Consider the following 21,687-nt stretch of genomic DNA (forward strand, 5'->3'; position numbering starts at 1 on the left):
ATTATCACAGAGAAAGGAGCCTCCGTTGAGGAAATGCCTCCAGGAGACCCAGCTATAAGGCATTTTCTCAATTAGTGATCAAGTGGGGAGGGCCCCTTGTGGGTGGTGTCATCCCAGGGCTGGTAATCCTGGGTTCTATAAGAAAGCAAGCTGAGCAAGCCAGGGGAAGCAAGCCAGTAAGTAACATTCCTCCATGGCCTCTGCATCAGCTCCTGCTTCCTGACCTGTGTGAGTTTCAGTCCTGACTTCCTTTGGTGATGAACAGCAATATGGACGTGTAAGCGAAATAAACTCTTCCCCAACTTGCTTCTTGGTCATGATGTTTGTGCAGGAATAGAAACCTGACTAAGACACGCTACTTGCTGCTTGGAAAGCTGTTTTCACTTCTTCATGATGGAGCCTCACCCTGCCCGCTACCCTAGCTAGTCCACAACACAGTGGCCGATGAAAGGATTTTAGGACTGTAAGTTGAGGCTTAGTTAAGGCTATTCTGGTTAAGAGGTGAGGAATCAGACATTGCTTAGGATGGGATGGGTAAAAGGCCTTACTTGCTCCCTGCAAAGGGAGAGACATACTTGTTCATCTCTCATTCTGGTGTTTCTATGTGAGTAAGTGTCTTACTCTGACAGTCTGCTTCTTGCTTGAACCTGGAGCCAGCTTCGCCTCCCACGAGACCTTCTCTTGACTCGTAGAACTGACCTGCACAGTCCCAGGAGGGTCTGCTTGGGCCATATGTCCATGTAGGGACTGGGGGGGCAGTCTGTTGAGAAGCTCGTTCTAGAGGTACATAACTAGGGAGCTGGGAAACAGGTCTGTCCCCAAATAAACAGGTATCTTTCCTAGGAGAATAAGTGTGCTGGTAAGGTGCCACTGTGGCCTGGTAGTTTTTGTCAAAAGCATTGCCGTCGATGTAATTAGCATCAGAAGACATCTGACACCTTTTCCCAATTCTGGTTGCCCTTGGGATAAATGTTCCGGTATCTGGGGACACAGGTTTTTGGACCCAGATGGTCTGATTCAAATTGTGCTTCTAGCACTCTCTACTGTGTGACATTGTGTGGGTTGCTTTAACCTCTCAGGACCTAAGTCTGTGACAATTAAATGATTCAATACATGAAAGGCACAAAGAATCATGCCTGGTGTGGTCTTACTTACTTTTAATACCTGGGCATACCCGTCAGCACGACCTGGGGAATATTGCCTGGGAACCCTAGTATTAAGAAATGCCTAGGGGTTGGGGATTTAGCTCAGTGGTAGAGCGCTTGCCTAGCAAGCACAATGCCCTGGGTTCGGTCCCCAGCTCCAAAAAATAGAAAAGAAAAAAAAAAGATAGAAAGAAATGCCTAGAACACAAAACAAAACAGAACACTGTTCTCCATTTACCCTCACTCCAATTTCCTCTGAGAAGTTGTGCCTTCGGGGATTTAGTAGCAACAATAGGCTGAGTTCTGTGGAAGCCTGTAGCATTACAGAAGTGGACAGTTCTCTTCCTGAGAAGCTCACTGCCAGGCAAGGACGCAGTTAACCAAAGACATCATCTTACCAGTATTTGGATTGCACTGTACAAAAGCTGTATCCATTAATGATCTTTAGAGGAATAGAATCAAAAGAATGAGTACATATTAAAGAGAGAGTCGCTAGATTGGTTTGCATAGCACAGGCTAGGAGGTCCAGCAATGGCTGTCTGCATTCTGGAAAGTCTGAAAACCCAGCAGCTTCTCCGTGAAGCTGCATGTCCCAGCAGTCCCAATCTGGCACTGAAAGCCTGCAGGATGCCTGGATAGCCCACATTTGAAGGCTGAGGAAGCTGGGTTCTGGTGTCAGCAAAGACAGCAGCAGCTGCAGAGTAGACACACTCACCAGCAGGGAGCAAAGGTGAGCAGGCAAAGAATAGCACTGCTTTTTCCTCCAACCTCTTCAAATCCAGGCCACTGCCAGGAGGTACTGCTCACTCTAAAGGAGGGTTGTCTGTCATCAGTTAGTCGTTCCAGGAGCTACTCTCAAAGACCTGCCCAGAGGTGTGTCTATTCATTGATTCCAGATCCAATCAAGTTGACAGCTGAGACGAACCATTACGGAAGCAAAGGCACATGCCTGAGCAGATCTGCTTGGTCCACAGAAAGCTGACTGGAAGAAATGAAGCCTGCAAGATGGGCAGGTATTCACCAAACAAGAGTGGTGGGCATGGCACAGTACTGGTCTGAGACACACCCCTCTCCACTTGAGGCCTATTCCTTAAGAGCCTGAATTGTTTATTAGATGTTGAGGTCAATGAAAGGCTTTTATTTTTATTTTTATTTATTTATTTATTTATTTTACTTTTTGGAGACAGGACTTTCTGTGTAACAGCCCTGATTGTCCTGAAATTCTGGTTGTAGACCAGGTTGGCCTCAAACTCACAGAGATCCCCCTGCCTCCATCCAGAGTTTTTATATAAAGAAAGAACAAAGTTGCAAATTAAAAGCTAGTCAAAAGTTAACAAAGCCCATGATCCATGTCACAATAATTTCATGTCTTAGGTGCCTTTTATTATGTTCAAAATGTGTATGGAGGGGCTGAGGCTCGGCATAAAATGCTTGCTTCACATGCACAAGGCCCTGGATTCAATCTCCAACACTATGGAATAAACACACACCCCCCACTCTCCCACACACATACTCACTCACACCTACACATATATATACACACCCCATACACCACACACAGATCCACCCCCACCCCCAACACATGCACAGATACACACCTACACATACACATATTATACACACACCCTACACACACACATACACACACTACACACAACATACACACACATACACACACACACACACACACACACACACACACACACAGGCACTGTCTTACTCTGTAGCCCAGTCTAAAACATACTACATATTATAAGCTGCCGGCAAACTCATGGTAATCCTCCTGTCTCAGCCTCCATGAGGATTAGAGCTGCTTGTGTATTTTATTTATATAGATGGCAAGTACTAATCTTAGGGAAGACCAGTGCTTAGAACAAGTAGCAGATCTGGATCAAGAGATCAAGTCTATGGTCGGACCACCCTGGTCTACACATCAAGATAGTCTCTCAAGTGCTGCTTTTATAATTTGAATTTTTATAATTCAAATTATAAAATGGAAGTGCTCAAATAGGCATGAAGAGCAGATCAATAGTATTAAGCAGTCCGTAAAAATTACTTAAGTGCATGTGACGGTTAATTGTAAGTGTCCAGATTGTCTGGATTAAGAAATAGAGATTTTTTTTTTTGATAGCTTTGTGGGTGTGTCTGTGAGGTTGTTTCTAGAGAATTACAGCATGTGCACCAGGCTGGACTTGCCCTCAGTGTGGGCGGGCACCATCCAACCAAAGCATAACCACAAGGAGATTGATGTCTCCCTTCAAAGGCCAGGGCACAGCCAGCTCTTGCAGTAGACATTGGACTCCAGGACTCTTACCAATGGCTTCCTCCTTGGGTCTCTAGCCTTTGACCTCAAAATGGAGAGTATGCCCTCAGCTTCCCTTGCACTGAGGTCTTGAGACTGGAACTGATGTGTGCTGTGAGTGTCCCACAGTCCCCAGCTGTCCTGAGATTTCCAAGATGTTATAATTGTATGGACTGGTCCAGTTAAACCCTCTGTCATCCATCACAGGTGGACCCTCTGGTCTGATTCTTTGGAGAACTATCTTAGTTAGCATCTCTACTGCTTTGGAGAGATACCATGATCAAGGCAACTTATAAAATAAAGCATTTAATTTGGAGCTTGTTTAGTTTCAGAGGATGAGACTATGACCCTCGTGGCAAGAAATGTGGCGGCAGACAGGCAGGCAGGCATGGTGCTGTAGCAATAACTAAGAACTTTTACATCCTGATCTAAAAGTTGAAGGCAGAGAGAAGGAGACTGGGCCTGGTGTAGGCTTTTGAAACCTCAAAACCCACCCCCCAGTGACACACCTCCTCCAACAAGGCCACCCTCCTACTCCTTCCCAAACAGTTTCCCCAAGTAATAACCAAGCATTCAAATATATGATCCTATGAGGACCATTCTCACTCAGATCACACTAAAAAACCCTTACTGAAATCATGCTGGTACAAAAGTAAACAAAAAGACCTCCTAGAATCATAAATCACTAAGAACATTTTTTTAGCCTTTTTAAATGATTCTTTGTGCGTTTCACATCATGCATCCCATGTGATCATCTCCCCATCCCCTCATATCTACCCCTTTGCCCTTGCAACCTCCTCTCAAAATAAAGCGCATGATCAAATGAACAAAACCAAACAATAAGAACAAAGCACAGGTAACATCTCATCATGGAAGCTGTAGAGTGTCACAGTGTGTCCCACAGTACAGCCTGCTGTCCACACATCTTCACTTGTGAACGTTCGTTGCAATGAGTCATTGGTTGGCTTTGAGACCTCTGGCTTCTGTTACGCCATTAATATTGGATCCTCATTGGGACTCCTCTCGGTTATCTTATTGTGGCCCCGTGTCATGGAGATCCTGCAACTTTGGATCAGCAGGACTGGCCCGTCCATGTGTCCCAACCATTCCTAACGTGATATAGATGTTGGAGTGGGCCAACTCAGAGCCCCAGATCTGGGCCTGGGTGGAAACTGAGCTCTGGCCAACAAACCAGCTGTTCCTTATCCTCATCACCATGGCAAGCTCTTCAGCACTGCTACAGCTAGACCACCCATTGGCTGGAGGCAGGGTCAGCTCTTCTGCTCTCCTGCCCTTCAGACTGGCTTATCTGCACCCACACCTTCAGAGCCAGCTTTGCTGTGCTACCCAGTCAAGGTTCTGGCCATTCTTTCTAGTGATACAGCTGGTGAGGGGGCAGGACCAGCTCTCCCACTCTCATGACCCTAGGGGTCAGCTCTTCTAACTGCTACAGGTGGTGATGGGCAAGGGGGCAGGGTGGGCATCACCCCTGAGTATGCCACCCTACAGCAGATGAGTGGTGGGTTCAGCTCTCCTACATCCATGCTCTCGGGGTTGGCTCACCCACATCCCAACCACCAGGGCCAGCTCTACTATGCTGCTTGGGCAAGGCACAGGACCTGCTCTCTTGAGCTGCTGCTGGTGAGAGCTGGGGCCAGCTCTCCAGAAGCCGGTGAGGGGCAGGGCCAGTTCTGTACAGTCTCTGAACACCTTCCTGGCAGCTGTCCCAGCCAGTGACATGTTCTAGTGGTAAAATAAGTCGTGGACATCAACACTGACCCCTGCCACTGTGTAGCCATGGACCCAGACGGCCTTCGGTGGCATTTCAGGCTGAGATCTCACCATGGCCTCAGGTGGCAAGGCTGTCCACTCACAGCAGGCTTCTCCTCTCCACCCTCCGTCTCCAGTTCCATCTCTCATCATAATGTTCAAGCTACTCCACCTCTCTCTCTCTCTCTCTCTCTCTCTCTCTCTCTCATCTGACCACCACAGACTCACACACTGTGGTGACTCCCACCGTAGGCTGGCCATGTGGCTGGTGGGTCCATGGGTGACATCCTCCAACAAGCAGATGTCTATGGCCCATCTGTGCCAAGTGCCGGAGCTTGTGGGTGGCATGGTGGTCCACAGGTCTCTGCCTCCTTCCTCTGTACTGTGCTGTGTGGTGGTAGATTGGGCTCTGTTTGTCTAAGGCCCACCCTTGCCATGGGGAGTGAAGGGCAGAGTCTGTGAGTGTCTTTCCCCACCCACACCACATGGCATGGCAGAATGCAGGTCTCCATCTTCCTCCTCCCTTGCTGTGCTCCCTGAAGTGACTTTGCATCCTGAGCTTAAAACAGCTTTGGCCACCAAGCCAGGCATCAAGCTAGGATGAACCCCTGAGTGATAGGAGAATACCACCACTGACAATGATTCTTTGCCCATTGCCAGGGGAGAAGAATTTCTAACCTTGTCCTTCCTTTCAGTTTGGTTTGGGTTTGGGTTTTTTGAGACAGGGTCTCATGTAGCGTAGGCTGTCCTTCAATACGCTGTATAACTAAGGATGGCTTCAAGCTTCTGAGCGCCAAGTTCCAAGTCTTGCCTACGAGGAGCTGGAGATCAAACCAAGGGCTTCAAACACGTTAGACAAGTACTCTGTCCACTTCGAGTCGAGTCCCCTTTTTTTTTTTTGGTTCTTATTTTTGGAGCTGGGGACCGAACCCAGGGCCTTGCGCTTCCTAGGCAAGCGCTCTACCACTGAGCTAAATCCCCAACCCCGAGTCGAGTCCCCTTAAGGAGTTTTTAGGAAAGCCCATAGGATATCTATATTTCAAAGTGGGCACTGCCTGTACAATTTAGTGTGAGCTTAGCGTTACACCCCAGAATCATAACCTGCTTGTGTCACCTGCGTGTCTGGCTCACTCCCTCTTGCACACTGGCACCGCCCCCCCCCCAGGAGGAGATGGTTGACGCATCAAAGCTATCCTAGTGTGGGGTTCACTTAAATCCAACAAAGGCCAGGTCAGTGCAGAGACAAAAGTTTATTGTAACCAAGCCACTACTGATCGATCAGGGCTGCAGAACAGACTTGAGAGCTGAACTATGACCCTGAAGAAATGCTGTTCAGCATATTTTAAAAATGAAGCAAGGGGGAACAGGGTGGGCTGTAGCATTGTCCAATCATATTTTGACATAAGGGGTTGAACAAGGGAGTTTCCACCAATCAGGTTAGGAGTTGGTTCCTGGGCCTGGGAGCATGAACTTAGTTTGACCCTGCCAGCAAAATGGAGAATTTGTCCTTGAGATGTCTGGACTCAACTATTTCCTTACAATAAATAGCTGCTAAGCTATTGGGAAGTCCCCAGGAGCTGGGACCTTGAATTTAGTTTTACCTGATGATTAAACGAAGTCCAAAAACCAAATGATAATACTTAGAATCATCTTCTTTTGCTTTTACCCAACATTGTGAGGAAGGAGAACAGAGAGGATGAAGCTGCCAGTGTGGCTTCGTGACCAACTCTGCAGGTGATAGCCACTTGCTGCTCAACAGCCCTAGGTACCTGTGAGACTCAGTCACGGATGAGAGCTGTACCCATTTCACATGTCATTGGCAACCCACAGGACCCTCTGGTACTTCGCCAAATGGGCTACCAATCAAGAGTCTCACAATCCGGGGCTGGGGATTTAGCTCAGTGGTAGAGCGCTTACCTAGGAAGCGCAAGGCCCTGGGTTCAGTCCCCATCTCCGGAAAAAAAAAAGAACCAAAAAAAAAAAAAAAAAAGAGTCTCACAATCCCTATCTTACTGTTTGATAATTGTACCATTAACCATTGTTATAATGGTTTACAGAGCCCAGGAAAACAGTTGATTGCACCAGTTTACTGTAAAGAATGCAAATGGGACTAGAATGTGGCTTAGTTGGTATTGTGCTTGCCTAGCGTCCCCAAGGTTCGATCCCCAGCACTGTATGAATTGGTGTTGCAGTATACTTCTGTAATTCCAACACTCGGGAATGTGTGTACAAGAATCAGGAGTTCGAACCCATCTTCGGCCGTGTAGTAAGTTCGAGGCCAGCCTGGATTAGATGAAACCCTGTCTCGAACAAAACATGAATGGGTAGTGCAGAGGTACATAAGGTAAGGTGGGAGGGGCATGGAGTCCCAGCATGCCTGGATACTCTTCAACCCCTCACTTAGATTTTTTTTTTTTTTTGGTTCTTTTTTTCGGAGCTGGGGACCGAACCCAGGGCCTTGCACTTCCCTCACTTAGATTTTGTATAGAATCCCTATTATACACACATGCTTGATTAAAGTATTGGCCTTTGATGACTGAAGTTAATCTCTAGTCCTCCCCTCCTCTCCAGAGGTTATGCTAAACACTCCAATCCTCCAATCACATGGTTGGTTTCTCCAGCAACTCACTATCTACTTAGAGGATGAACTGAGGATGAACTCTTTTGAAACGTTTCATTCTCTGCAATAACATATCCCCCTTGGAAAGATAGGATGCTAGTAACTGGACTAATGAACTGTTCATGATTCAGGACTGGGATAGATCAGAAATAAAGTTTTGTTCCCAACTGTTAGTACATGAAAGAGATTATAGTCCCTAAAATCTTTGAAATGACTTGAATGCTGAATATTTTTTTATATGCTACCTTGGTAGCTTAAGGAATGGGGCATGGTTAGAAGTTTAGAGCAGGGTTGGGGATTTAGCTCAGTGGTAGAGCGCTTGCCTAGCAAGCACAGGGCCCTGGGTTCGGTCCCCAGCTCTGAAAAAAAAGAAAAAAAAAGTTTAGAGCATTCAATCCATTCCCCTGGGGAGGAACAGAGATTGGAGATTGAAACTGTGCAATGACTTAATCAATTATGCATATGACACCTCTATAAAAAGTCCTGAATGGCAGGATTTAGAAAGCTTCTGGGTAAACATAGGTGCTGGAGATGGAGTTGGGTGACTTTTCCTGAGGAGATACAAATACCTAGTTACCCAGGCTCATTGAACAGAGGAGCTTGTGTACAGGCCTGACCACCTTAGGGAGGGGCCTTGTGAATCTCATGAATTTCAGGAGCTTCCTGAGAATTGTTAGTTGTTTACATTCCTGAGCATTGTAAGTTTTGTTAACTTCCTGAGCATTAACAAACCTCCATCCAGGATGGAATATTTCTAATCAGAGGAAGCTGCTATGCAACAAAAGTGAAGCAGAATTGGACAGAAACTGCACTCCCATCCCCAAGCCTTGCACTGTGCATCCCTTCTTTTTAAGTGTTTCTGAGTTAAATCTTTTATATTCAGCTGGTAATCATAAAGTGGTTTTCTGAGTCCTGTGAGTCATCCTAGTAAATTACTGTACTTGAGGGTGGTAGTTACAGGGATGTCCAATTTCTACGACATGCTGGTAGATATATAGGTAATGCGGGGATCCTGTACTTAAATCACTGGTGTCTGAAGTGATAGTGGTTACGAGGAACTGAACCCTTAAACAAAAGGAGCTTAGACCAAACTCAGACGCTGTGTCAGAACTGAATCGAACTGTTGAACTTTTCTGACTGATCTCTACCATGAAACTTCTGAGGTAAGCAGTGCTTTTAATGAGAATTCCATGATGGGCTCAGATTGTTGAACATTTGGTGCCCTTGGTGGAGCTAGCTATCCATGTAGGTTTGAGAGGTGTGGCCTTGCTGGAGGAAGTATGTCACTGGGGACAGGATTTGGGATATCAAATGCCAGGGCTGGAGAGATGGCTTGAGGTTAAGAGCACTGGCTGCTCTTGCAGAGATCCTGAGTTTAATTGCCAGCAACCACATGGTGGCTCACAACCATCCGTAATGGGATCCGATGCCCTCTTCTGGTATGTCCCAAGATATATCAAAAGCATCATGCCATTCTAGCTATGCTCTCCCCCACATGCTTGAAGTTCACAATATGAATTCCTCACTGTGGCAGTTGTCATGTCTGCCTGCTGCCACACTTCCATGCCATGGTTGTGACAGACTCGTAGCCCTATGAAGCCATGAGCCTAAATAAACAGTTTGTATAAGTTGCCTTGGTCATGGTGTATCATCACACCATCAGAAAAGTAATAAATGGCTTGTATGCAAGGTGCACTAAAGCTACACATGAGCTGCCTAACTCCAGTTTTCAGGAGAAGCTAAAATATGTTCTCTGCCCCATTTCTTTTGAATCACCCATGCCCTAGATGCCCTCAGGAGCTAGACGCTCACCATCATTCTAGGCACCTGTCAGTCTTCATCTCCCCAATTCTTCCCAGGACACTGAGGTTTCTCTATCCTCTCATCTCACTTTAGTTTTATAATCATTATTAGCTTTCACGGGAGCTATTCCAGCTCCCTGTCCTTTCTCCTGGGAATGTATCTGTCTTTCCCCTTTCTCAAAGCCAATAACCCCACCTTCTTAGCAATACATCTACTGTTCATGGCACTGTTCAAGCAAATGGGCAGCGTCAAACCATAACGGAAGTCTTACCAAACGAGAATAGTCATCATAGACGAATCTCATTTAATTGCCAGACATAGGTAGGTGCCCATTCAGATTCACCAGAGGCAAAATGAGAAATTTATTTTATGGAATCAGTTGTCCCAGAAAATCGACAGCATGGTGTTTGCCTAAGTATTCATGATGCCCTTGGATTAGTCTTCAGCTTTGCAAAATAGAAGGAGGAGGAGGAGGAGGAAGAAGAGGAGGAAGAGGAGGAGGAGGAGGGGGAGGAGGAGGAGGAAGAGGAAGAAACAGGAGGAGGAAGAGAAGAAGGAGAAGGAGAAGAAGGAGAAGGAGAAGAAGAATATAAAACCCAAGGGACACTATCAAGTAGCAGACTATAGGACAAAGATCAAAACTACTCTTTCAGATCCTGCCTCCCTACTCTTCAGCACCACATCAGTTTTGTTAAAGCATGGCTCATCCTGTACCACCTTCATTCTCCATGCCATGCTGGCTTTCTCTACTTCCCTGTCCACTTGATACAAGCGGCCCCCATAGGTGTGCAGATCTTCAGCTCAAGCAAGCTCGGAGGCCAAATAAGACCACAGGATCCCAATGACAGAAACCCAAAGAAGAAACTCACCCCGTGCTATCCACTTAGGCTACAATAGCAACTAAACGTCTACCTGTAATTAGCGGGCTCCTTTATGAAACCAGGTGGTACGTGTGCCAAAGGAACAGGCTTTAGAGAAATGGGCTAGTGTCCTGGCAGGTATTCCCAGACTTTGAAGCAGCTGCCCTATAGGACTAAGTGCTCACTAGAATTATGTATAGTCAGTCTACAGACAACCAGTGGGAAGAGTGGGGTCTGCAGTGAAGAGGGCAGTACCTATCGGAGGACCACCCAGTCAGTGATCTTTAATGGTTGGAGCCACTTCCAGGAGCAGCTGGAGATGCATAGTGGCCGTCTGTACACACTTGGACTGACACTGGAAGTGGAAAAGCAGGAAGTACACCGGAAAGCCAGTGAGCACGAACAGGAAGATGTACAGGAATTCCATCTGGGGGTGGTCAATGATGGGTGCCAGCACCAGGTAGAGGGACACCAGGAGCATGATGACAGGGATGAAGGTGGGAACCTGCAGAGGGCACAGAGAAGGTATTCGATCCCTGGACCTGGAATGACGAGGGTGTCACTGAGTTCTGTCCTTCCTATCTACCTCCCACTTATTTCCAACCACCATGAGTGCCCCTGCTCTAGCATCTGCTAGAATGCCAGGCTGGGCCAGGAGAGCCACCCCCTGGGCTAGAGGGGGTTCTTTTAGAAGCAGAGTCTGGAGCCCAGCATTGGTCTATCTGGCTACATGGCCTCATGTTTGCGTTCCACTTTCTCCTTCATGAACCTCCAGAAGAGAAATGGTCACCTTAGCACCACCCCCAAAAACGTGCATTGTTCTACAAAATGTAATGACAATAACAGCCATTGCTATGTCTTGTCGAGGCCGGTGGTTCTCAACCTGTGGGTCTTGACCCCTGGGGAGGCTCACATATCAGATATGCTGCATATCAGGTATTTACATTATGATTCATAACTATAAAACTGCAGTTATGAAGTAGCAATGAAATCAATTTTATGGTTGAGGTGTCGCTGCAACACAAGGAACTGTATGAAAGGGTTGCCTCATCAAGAAGGCCGAGAATCACTGGTCTAGGCCTTGAAGAAGATGACTACCCTGCCAGTTACCTTGTAAGTGTGGTGAAGATTCCTTGTCTTTATTCGCAAGTACAGGAGACAGGCGAAGGTGGTTCCATAGGTGAGCCAGGACAGGAAGCTGCATCGAGAAGTAGAAAGTGTAGATGAGGCCTCTTTCACGGGACTTGCCTGGATCAGGACAAATACTCAAAGACAAGGAGGAGCATTTGCTTGTCTCTAGAGAGCTGAGGGCTGCCATAAAGGTGGTTCAGTGCTTAAGAGCCTTTGCTGCTCTCACAGAGGACTTGGGTTTGATTCCCAACACCCACATGGTGGCTCACAAGCATCCTTAACTCCAGTTTCATGAGATCTGATGCCTTCTGCTGATCTCAGGGTGAACCAGGCATGAATGTGGTACACAAACATGCATGCAAACAGAACACACTTAAAATAAAATCAATAAATCTTAATTTTGAAAAGAGCCTAAAGATGACCCAGTGAGTCACAAAACAAAAAGACATGAAATTGGGATAGGAACTTGGTCAAGGAAGGAGTGTAGCTTCTGGAAGGGGAAGGATAAGAGAGGGTAGAGGGATGAGTGTGGCCAGAATATATACCATATACTATGTACAATATACCACATATACCATATACCATTACTATACATATTATGCACATATGTAGTATATGTGTGTGGCATATATATCATATACTATACATCATATAATATCTAATATGTATTGTATATTATGTATTATATATTATATATGAATTTGTCAAAGAATAACTGCTTCCTGACCTTTCAGCTAAAATCAAGTGTGAAACTGTCAAACAGTATACTAGTTTTTAAAAACAATATTTTGAAAAAGAGAGCATGGTGGAATCTCAAGGAGGCCTGTGTTCATTGGAGGGACATCTCACTGGAAATAGAGCTCTTCTCCCAACCCACCCTTCCTTTATGGTTGGTGATATTACATGTAGGCTGCTTAAACACCCAATAAGCTCTTGGCTCTGTCCTTTCCAAGGTCTATAGTTTGAGTGGCTGCCACCGTTCCAATAAAATTCCATCTGAGGGTCTGGTGAAATGGCTCAGTCAGTAAGGAGCTTGCTGCACAAGCACAAAGACCTGAGTTCATTCCCCAGGACCCACGTGGGGAGAGCCAGGTGTGATGTTATGGGTTTGGAATCCCAGCCCTGTAAGGCAGAGATAAGTGGACACCTGGGGGGTCGCAATGGCTAGACAGCCCAGCCCACTGGGCTAGTTTCACACCTGGGAGGCAAAGGTAGAAATATCGCCATGAGTTCTAGACCAATTTGGTCTGTGTAGCATGTTCTAGACCAGCCAGAGCTACATAGCACATACAGTAAGATGCTGTATGTGCTAGCTAGTTTTATGTCAATTTGACGCAAGCTAGAGTTAGCTGAAAGGAGGGAATCTCAACTGAGAATATGTCTCCATAAAAGCTGGCTGTAGGGCATTTTCTTAATTAGTGATTGATGGAGAGGGCCATTGTGGGTGGTACCGTCCCTGGGCAGGTGGTCCAGGGTCTGTAAATATTGCTTTTATTTCCTTAGATGATGGAATGAAATGAGAGCTATACCTAGGCTGTGCAAATACACAGCCTGGGCTAAGCCCAGAGCATTTCTTTCTCTGTTCTAACTATTCCTGGACCTAGGCCTGGAAGCTTCGTACAATCTAATCTTCCAAGCTGACTGGTTCAATCTGGCTTCTTTTTGCTTCTGCCTGAATCACTCTGCTTGGCCTCATGCTAACTTTGGAAATAGGTTCTAATCTTCTGGCTCCTTCTCATTCTCTGGCTTGCTCTGTCTTCACCTGTGTCTAGCTTGTTCTCTGCAACTGGTCTCTGTAACTGTCACACCACACCACACACCAAACCGCTCTGTCCCTCTTGCTGCTGTTCAGTAGTCTCTCTTTCCTGTGCTCTTCTCCTATGAGTTGGACGTATCCTATCTCTGACTCATTCCGTCAAATCTTTCTTTGATTTGTCACTTTGACCCTCAATTAGGCTGCTTCCTTCTACAAAATAACTTTACCTTCACTGTTAGGGATTAAAAGTGTGTACTAAAGGCATATCTGTATTCCAGCCAGATCATCTGTAATCCAGGCTGTGTCTACATTCTGGCCGGATCTTATGGACCTTGAAGGTCTTTGGATGAGATCCTTTGCCAGAGAAGCCATGTCATTGGATTAAAATTCCTCTACGTGGTTCTATAAGAAAGCAGGCTGGGGGCTGGGGATTTAGCTCAGTGGTAGAGCGCTTACCTAGGAAGCGCAAGGCCCTGGGTTCGGTCCCCAGCTCCGGAAAAAAAAGAACCAAAAAAAAAAAAGAAAGCAGGCTGAGGGGTTGGGGATTTAGCTCAGTGGTAGAGCACTTGCCTAGCAAGCACAAGGCCCTGGGTTCAGTCCTCAGCTCCAGAAAAAAAAAAAAAAAAAAAGCAGGCTGAGCACGATGAGCAAGCCAGTAGGCAGCACCCTCCACAGCCTCTGCATCCCTCCAGGTTCCTGCCCTGTTTGAGTTCCTGTCCTGACTTTCTTCAGTAATGGACTACAATGTGGACATGTGACCCAAATAATATTCTTTCTTCTCCAACCTTGCTTTTGGTTATGGCGTTTCATTTCAGCAATAGAAGCCCTCACTCTCGGACATTGACTGTTTTAAAGATGTAAGTGGCCTGTAAGAAATGACATCCAGATTTGGTCCCCTGCCCTCCACATGCACATATGCATGAGCACACACGCACACACACACATATACACACATGCACACACACACATACACACACATATACACACATGCACACACACACATACACACACATATACACACACACATACACACATGCACACACACGCACACACACATACACACATATACACACATGCACACACACACATATACACACATGCACACACACATACACACACATATACACACACACGCACACACACATGCACACACACACGCACACGCACACACACACAGACATGTGCACACACATATACATGGATACATACACAAATTCTATCTATCTTGGTCCAGAACAAGCTATCCCTTGAAGGGATCAAGGCTGTAAAGTGTTCGGTCCTAGCTGAATAGATCACCTCAGGATTCTTGCTCTGTACTGAGACATTTTGGTCACATTTTCCAGTCTCTACCCAACAGTCCCAACCCCCAAATCTACAGCAGATTAGATTTTGTTATCCATATAATGATTTCCATCTTTCTCATGGGGGGAAAAATGAAAACAAAACATCATTTGCGACTTGCTGTTCCCAACAGTCACACCAAGCACTGAACATCCTGTTCTGGATGAAATAGCAGAGCAATGGAACGTGTGATGCCTGAGAAATGACTGAAACACCCTCCGCACCCAGGTACTTTGCTCATCTGGTCGTTGAAGGATCAGCCCTGCTTCAGAGGAGCTTAGAAAATTACAAATGGGCATCACGACAGCCTGTGATTCCTTCTGGAGGAAAGCATTAAAAGGGGATGTCAGAGCATTCCCTTCCCGAGGCCAGAGCAGTCACTGTGCCTGAGCAAGTTGCTGCGAACCTACAATGAGTTCTGAAGAATTAAATGGGACAGAGTCCAGAGCACTAGCCCGGGTCCTCAAGGGAAAAAAAAAATCATACCATATCCCAGGGCTCTCCAGCAGCACAATGCCTGCGTGCCCTTTAACCTCGTCTTAGGAGCAGAAAGAAGGACTAAGGGAAAAATGAGAGCAGCAGTCCAGCCTTAGCATCCGTGTGTGTGTGTGTGTGTGTGTGTGTGTGTGTGTGTGTGTGTGCGCGCGTGTGTGTGTGTGTGTAGATAGATGGTAGGTAGATAGATAGATAGATAGATAGGCAGGCAGGCGGATAATATTTTACATTATTTGACTGTAAAATATTGCCCCACAAGCTCATGTGTTTGAGACGTCTGGAGTTGCTGTTTTAGGGGATTAGTGAGAGGTAGAAGGATGGAGGCTCAATGAAAATATGGTTCTCTGGTGAGGGGCAGGCCTTGAGATTTATAACACCCAGCTTCCTGTCCTCTCTCTGGTTCCTGGTCCACTGAGATATGAGCAAGGAGCTACACAGACCTCTCATCGCAGCCTCCAGGCATTCCCATTCCCATGCCTCTCCGCCACATTGGCCTGTACTTTACATGTGCCGAAACGATTCCTTTCTCTTTTAAGTGGTTTCTTGTCTGGTATTTGATTGCTATGATGAGAAAACTTGTGTGTGTGTGAGTGTGTGTGTGTGTGTGTGTGTGTGTGTGTGTGTGTACACTTGCACATAGGCACTCCAGAAGACAACATACTCATTAATATGTGCAAGTTTGTACATATAAGGGTATATAGATACATGTCTAGGACATAGATAGCAGCCTGTGGACTCTCACTTACCTCAAGAGGTTCACAAAGGTGCTGAAGTTTCCTGGGATGACCAGCAGCAAAGCCACAGCCGTGGTGAAGATCAGGGCTGGCGCTGGGGTAAGTCGATGCACATGAATCATGGACATAAGCTGGGGCTGGAAAACACAGGCAATGTGAGAGAAGCTGTAAAAAAGCCATAGCAAGTAGTCCGTCCCCTGTCATGCTCTGAACACCAGTGTGCCCAATCTGATGGTCATTAGTATCATGGCGTCCAGGAGGATAGGCTTCCTTGGGTTACTATGGTAAATGAATTACTATCCCCCAAAGGAATGTCTCCCTTTCTTTGCGCCTTGTGTTGGGAACATAGTTCTCAACCACTGAAGTGCACTAGATTGTGTCGCTTGATTCATCCAATAAAACACGTGTACAAAGTGACAGGCAGGGGCTTTAAATGTGTTCATGTGTTTTATCTGATAACCTGAACACCCGATTCCTGAATTAATCAAGAACTGCTCTCCAGGAGCCATTTGACTTGGCCTGGGTCCTTGAAATAGGAACAGAGTCATTCCAAACTAAGAATGACCAAAATGAACAGAGCTACAGATAACGCAAGGATCAACAATTGAATAGTGCCTCAAGCCACTGCGATTGGGGGTTGTTTGTTATTCAATATTATTACAGTAAAAGTGAACGCAGAGGCAAAAGAGTCTCTGAGGGAAAAGGCCACTATGTGTGCTTTGGGCCTCCTTCCCGTGGCCTCTGTACTCTTGCTGTACACAGAGTCTTTACCACTCATATCTTCCAACCCACACAATCTAGGAGCATGCCTGCCTAAAACCTGGAAGAGATTGCCAATACATCGGAAATGCCGTGTCCCCCATTCTCGGAAGAAAAGAGGGTCACATCTGATTGGGAAAGTCCAGGTTTGGGCTAAAAGCTCAGGTAGGAGAAGGTATAGGTGAAAGGTGTCTCAGGCCCTCTTGCAGCCCTCGCCACCTTCTGTGACCCCAGTTCCCACTTCTTACCATGTGGCCTTCTCTGGCTGCTGCATAGCACACGCGACTGCCGCTGAAGAACCCCCCATTGACAGCGCCAAATGTTGAAAGTGCAACAGCCAAGGGCACCAGCCAGGCCCAGGACCCCAGAACTTGGTTCCTAGGACAACAGAGACATCAATGTCAAGAACTCTCGAAGTAACTTGGAGAGGGACCAGGAGGCCTCCTCGGAAACAGAGAGAACAATGCATTTAAGGGCAAGTTCAAATCCACATAGAGGGCCCTCCTATCCCTAATATCTGTCTGGGGCCCAGGAGACACACCACGTGACTCACCCCCAGGTCACGGCTATGGCATCAGAAGTGAGGATCTCTGAGGGTGACATAACCAGCAGGTAACTGATATTGACCAGGACATACAGGATGGTGACCAGGGGAATGGCAATCACCACTGCCCACACCAGGTTCTGCTGTAAGGTCAGGGAGAAGATGGTAAAGGTTAGTCAATGAGATCTCTCTTTCTTTTTAAAAAGAATTTTTTAAAAAGATTTGTTTATTTTATATATGTGTGAGTACACCGTCACTGTCTTCAGACACACTAGAAGAGGGCATCGGATCCCATTACAGATGGTTGTGAGCCACCATGTGGTTGCTGGGAATTGAACTCAGAACCTCTGGAAGAGCAGACAGTGCTCTTAACCACTGAGCCATCTCTCCAGGCCCTATGAGGGTTGGAAGCACTGGGTTCCTCTTCCACGAGGTCATGATCCCAGTGTCATGGGCACACAGACAGGTGTGTGGGAACCGACAAGAGGTGCTAGGCAGACAGCAGGAGCGATACAGAGGGAGAGGTGGAGGCGCCACCAAAGCTTCCAGGATGAAGAGCACCATCACTGGGGTCTCTCTGATGCGTGGAAATGACTCAGGAAGATGTGAAGGAGAATTTCTTACAGAGGAGAACAGAAGAGAAAGAACGCTAAAGATCTCACTGGTGCGCTTTGCCATGGAAGGGATTTGCCCCTCCTGGGAACATCAGCCTTAAAGAAAGGACAGTTTCCAGGGCTTTCTGCCAGGACTGAGCTCTGCTCATGGAAATTCTTGGAAGTGGAGAGGGAAGGGAAGGAGAGGGACACTGAGAAGAAGGTGGCCATCTCGACCTAGCTCAGCTCTTGGCAACCAGCCTCAGCATGGATGTTGTCCCCACTCCCTGTGTACCCTGGTACACGGGCAGGCTCTGTCCTTTCTGGCCTCCAAGTTCAAGTTCAAATTGCTTCTGCAGAGCTGTGCCTAGACTCTGGTCTCCTCTCCCAGGAGGCCTAGTTTAACTGTTATGCTTTATTGGTCTGCCCTCCCAAGAGGACTATACTGCGAACTAGGGACAAGCAAACAAGACAGCAGCAGACTCTTGTATGGGAGTCCTCCCAGGCCCCCTCCAACCTTAAATCTGGGACTCCGAGTTCAAAGGAAAGTGGCCCTGATCACAGAATGGGTAAAGCAGCGGCTGCTTTACTACCCAGGGGGTGGAATGTGGCTCTGCCCAGGCTCACACAAGTCTACCTGTAGCCAAGGTGTTCTCATTCTCATGGGCTTCATTGGGAGATCCTCGGTACAGTGAGCACCTAGCATGCATGACCCAACCTCACGGGTGGTCAGAGCAAAAACACTTTTAAATTTAACCTCTTTCCATGTTTCTGGCCACTATAGCACAAGAAGAGTGAGATTTTCTGTTTTCATTCCGAGGGCCCTGAACTCTTCATTCAAACCCTAAGGAGTCTGCCTATGAGGGTGACCCTGGCTTGGGAAACTTTCTGTACTTTCTTTGGTGCAGGTGAGGAGAATGAGAAATAAATATACCCCTTCAGAGCAAGTTAAGGCAGAATTTTAAATACTGGCATTTTTGACAACTGGCTTAGGTTTTGCTTGGAAATCCATATCAAGAAAGTCCCAGCCCTAGCAGAGATCATCAAACCATGGAGCATGTGGCCCAATATTAATAATAACCTTTATTACCTACAGCAGTTTTCCACAACAGAACTGAGTAGATGTGACAGGGACTAATGAAGACAGGGCTTGGAGTCCTAACTCTTGGATCCTTTCTAGAAAAACTTTGCTGATGACCTCTGCAACCATGGGAGATTATCTTCAACTTGAAGGACCCTCCTCTTTCCTTGACCTAGTGAGAAAGTCCATGGTCTAGCTGGAGAAAACAGTGCTTTACTGCTGTGAGACAACTGTATGCACATGCTACCCATGGACTTGAGAATTTCCCAAGCTGTCTGCCAAGAGTGAACCACTGAGATCTCAGAAACCTAGGAATAAGCCGGGGCAGTTATTAAAATAGTCCCTTTTCACACACAAAGGATTAGAAGAAGAAGATTATGTGCGAGAAATTAAAATTGCCAGGCATGGTGATATTCCTGTAATCTCACCATTCAGAAGGTAAAGACAGGAGAATCAGGAGTTCAAGGGCATTCTTAGCCACAGAACACATTCAAGGCCCACCAGCCCTACAATGAGACTCCTGTCTCAAAGAAAGAATAATAATAAAAAAACTAAGGATGGATCCCCTAGGACTCCTAGCACCATGCATTCATATTCTCTCTCTCTCTCTCTCTCTCTCTCTCTCTCTCTCTCTCTCTCTCTCTCTCTCTCTCCTCTCTCTCTCTTTCTCTCTCTCTCTGTGTTTATTTCCTCTGTCTCTGTTTCTTTTTCCCCATCTGTGTCTCCCCTCTGCCTCTGTCTCTCCCCTGTTTCTATCTCTTGTTTACTTCTATCTCTCATTTTTCTGTTTCTCTCTCCTCTGTCTCTGTCTTTCCTGTGTCTCTTTCTCTGTCTCAACCCCCACCCCCTGCTCTTGTGCTTCTTCTCTCTCCAAGCTATCATTCTCTTCTCAAGTGACCACTCCAGTGAGCCTTTGCCAAGCCTCTGGAAGCCAGAGTACCCCTAAGCCAGCCCAGCGGGGACAGCAGAAGATCTGCAGTTCCCATTCTGTAAGAATTTGGCATTCCTGCAAGGGAAGAAGAAAATATATGTGTGCCAAAGAGTCAGCACATTAAACACTGAAGATTCAAATGCCACATCTGAGTCCCAGGTAGCCCCGAAGACCGGCTAGCACACTGGTTATCCAAGCCAGGCTCACAGGTAGGGTGAGGAGGAGTGACTGGTTTGTTCCCCATGGCAAAGTGGTTCACGGGCTTCAAAAACTATGAAGTATCTACTGCAATGTCCTGGAGGGGACAATCCAAGAGGTGGCCAACAGAATCAATGAGAATGGTGGCAGTTAGAATTCAAAATAATTCCCCTCTTGCAGACTTCAATATTCCCCTGCCCAAAAAAAAAAAAAAAAGTGGGGTGTTGATAGTTAACCTAAGGGGCTAGATGAGAGACCGTGGAGTATGACGCTATGAAGTACTCTGCTTTATTAAGAAGCAGTAGTTAAAATTCCATAAACTCAAGGCAGATGGGCTACCAGGCAAGTCCTATGAGCACAGCAAGAGAGCCTTGATTCTAGTCAGATAGCTCACGATCCCAATCGTTCGAGTAGCTGGAATGCCAACTCCTGGAGCTCAGATGCTCAGAGGTTCACCCACAGAAAAGCACACTCAACTCACCTTTGGGTTCTTGATCTCCTCTATCACCGTGTTGATATTACTCCAGCCGTCAAAGGACCACAGCCCCTGGTAGAAAGCCATGCCAATGCGCCCTGCCTGTTGCGTTGTGTTGTGGAAGGCAAACAGCAGGGATTCTGTGGGAATCCGGCCCTGCGCCAGCCCCACAGCCCCACCCACTACAATGACTAGTAGCGAGAACAGTTTGGCAGCCGTGCACACGTTCATCAGCACAGTGGACATCCGTGAGCTCCAGAAGTTGATCAGAAGCAGCACAAGGATGCAAGAACAAGCCACAATCTTGACTATGACCTGAGGGACTGAGGAGCAGCCCGGATAAAAGGGAGCCAGGGCATACTCAGCGAAACTCAGAGAGACAGCAGTGATGGCAGCTGGTCTGCCTACCAGAACAATTATGTAGATGACCAGGAAGGCAGGCAGAGAGCCGAAGGCTCGCAAAATGTAGGCATACTCTCCCCCAGACTCAGGAACCAGGCTGCCCAGTTCAGCATAGCACAGGGCACCCAACAGGGCCAGGAGGCCACAGGTTGCCCAGATGATGAGACTGGCTCCAGGACTGCCTATGTAAACCAAGACCCCCTGTGGTGACATGAAGATGCCAGAACCAATCATACAGCCAGCCGTCATGGACACTGCGCTCCACAGACCAATCTCCCTCTTCATCGTCAGCCCCGCTGCCCCACTGCCCTGTTCTTGCCCCTCGGGCTTGTCGCTGCCATCTTTCTCCTCCTTTCTCTCCATCCCGAGACTTCAGCAGATACTGCCTCTGGCTGGTGACAGGTACAGGCTGTGGTACCTACTGTCCGTGGGTTTTCTGAAGGCGTTAATCATTAAAGGGCTGGAGGGAGTCCAAGACAAAGGGCAAAGACCCAGGGTGTGGTCTATATGGAGCTGAACAAGCGAGCAGCAGTCCATCTCAAGCCTCAGTACAGACAGTCTATCGGAGCCACGGGACAGTAGAACTCAGGAAAGGTCCGGGAGAGAAGGGGTCGGAATCTCTACTGACGTGTGGGGCGTGGCTCATGTGGGCTGCTTGAGCACGGTTCCATCCCCAGCACTGCAGATCAGACGGAGGGGAGAAAGGAAGGGGGAAAGGGCAAGACAGGAAAAGAGGGAAAGAAGGAA

General features: G+C 47.1%; 1 protein-coding gene across 3 annotated transcripts; it reads right to left on the minus strand.

The window, feature by feature from the left end:
* Window positions 1-9,838: 9,838 nt before the first annotated feature.
* Slc7a15 (solute carrier family 7 (cationic amino acid transporter, y+ system), member 15) lies at window positions 9,839-21,364 on the minus strand. Of its 3 annotated transcripts, none has more exons than NM_001106714.1 (6): window positions 20,545-21,325; window positions 17,270-17,403; window positions 16,965-17,094; window positions 15,970-16,094; window positions 11,611-11,698; window positions 9,839-11,005 (listed from the first exon to the last, which is right to left on the minus strand). In NM_001106714.1, exons 1-6 carry the CDS (start codon window positions 21,301-21,303, stop codon window positions 10,775-10,777), a joined length of 1,467 nt encoding a protein of 488 aa, NP_001100184.1. In that variant the 5' UTR covers window positions 21,304-21,325; the 3' UTR covers window positions 9,839-10,774. The 3 variants fall into 3 exon arrangements, with proteins under 3 accessions (NP_001100184.1, XP_087408659.1, XP_087408660.1); XM_087552533.1 differs by having other exon boundaries at window positions 9,931-11,005; window positions 17,270-17,400; window positions 20,545-21,343; XM_087552534.1 differs by lacking the exon at window positions 17,270-17,403 and having other exon boundaries at window positions 9,931-11,005; window positions 20,545-21,364.
* Between the last annotated feature and the right edge of the window lie 323 nt (window positions 21,365-21,687).

The sequence above is a fragment of the Rattus norvegicus genome, chromosome 6 (genome assembly GCF_021556685.1).
Source record: "Rattus norvegicus strain SHRSP/BbbUtx chromosome 6, alternate assembly SHRSP_T2T, whole genome shotgun sequence".
NCBI classification, from domain to species: domain Eukaryota; kingdom Metazoa; phylum Chordata; class Mammalia; order Rodentia; family Muridae; genus Rattus; species Rattus norvegicus.

Coding starts and splice junctions, on each gene's coding strand:
- Slc7a15 (NM_001106714.1), bottom strand. CDS start 21,303: ATGGAGAGAAAGGAGGAGAAAGATGGCAGCGACAAGCCCGAGGGGCAA. Junction 16,095..16,964: donor CAGCCAGAGAAGGCCACATG/GTAAGAAGTGGG, acceptor TGTGTTTTCCAG/CCCCAGCTTATGTCCATGAT. Junction 11,699..15,969: donor ACCTTTGTGAACCTCTTGAG/GTAAGTGAGAGT, acceptor TTCTCGATGCAG/CTTCCTGTCCTGGCTCACCT.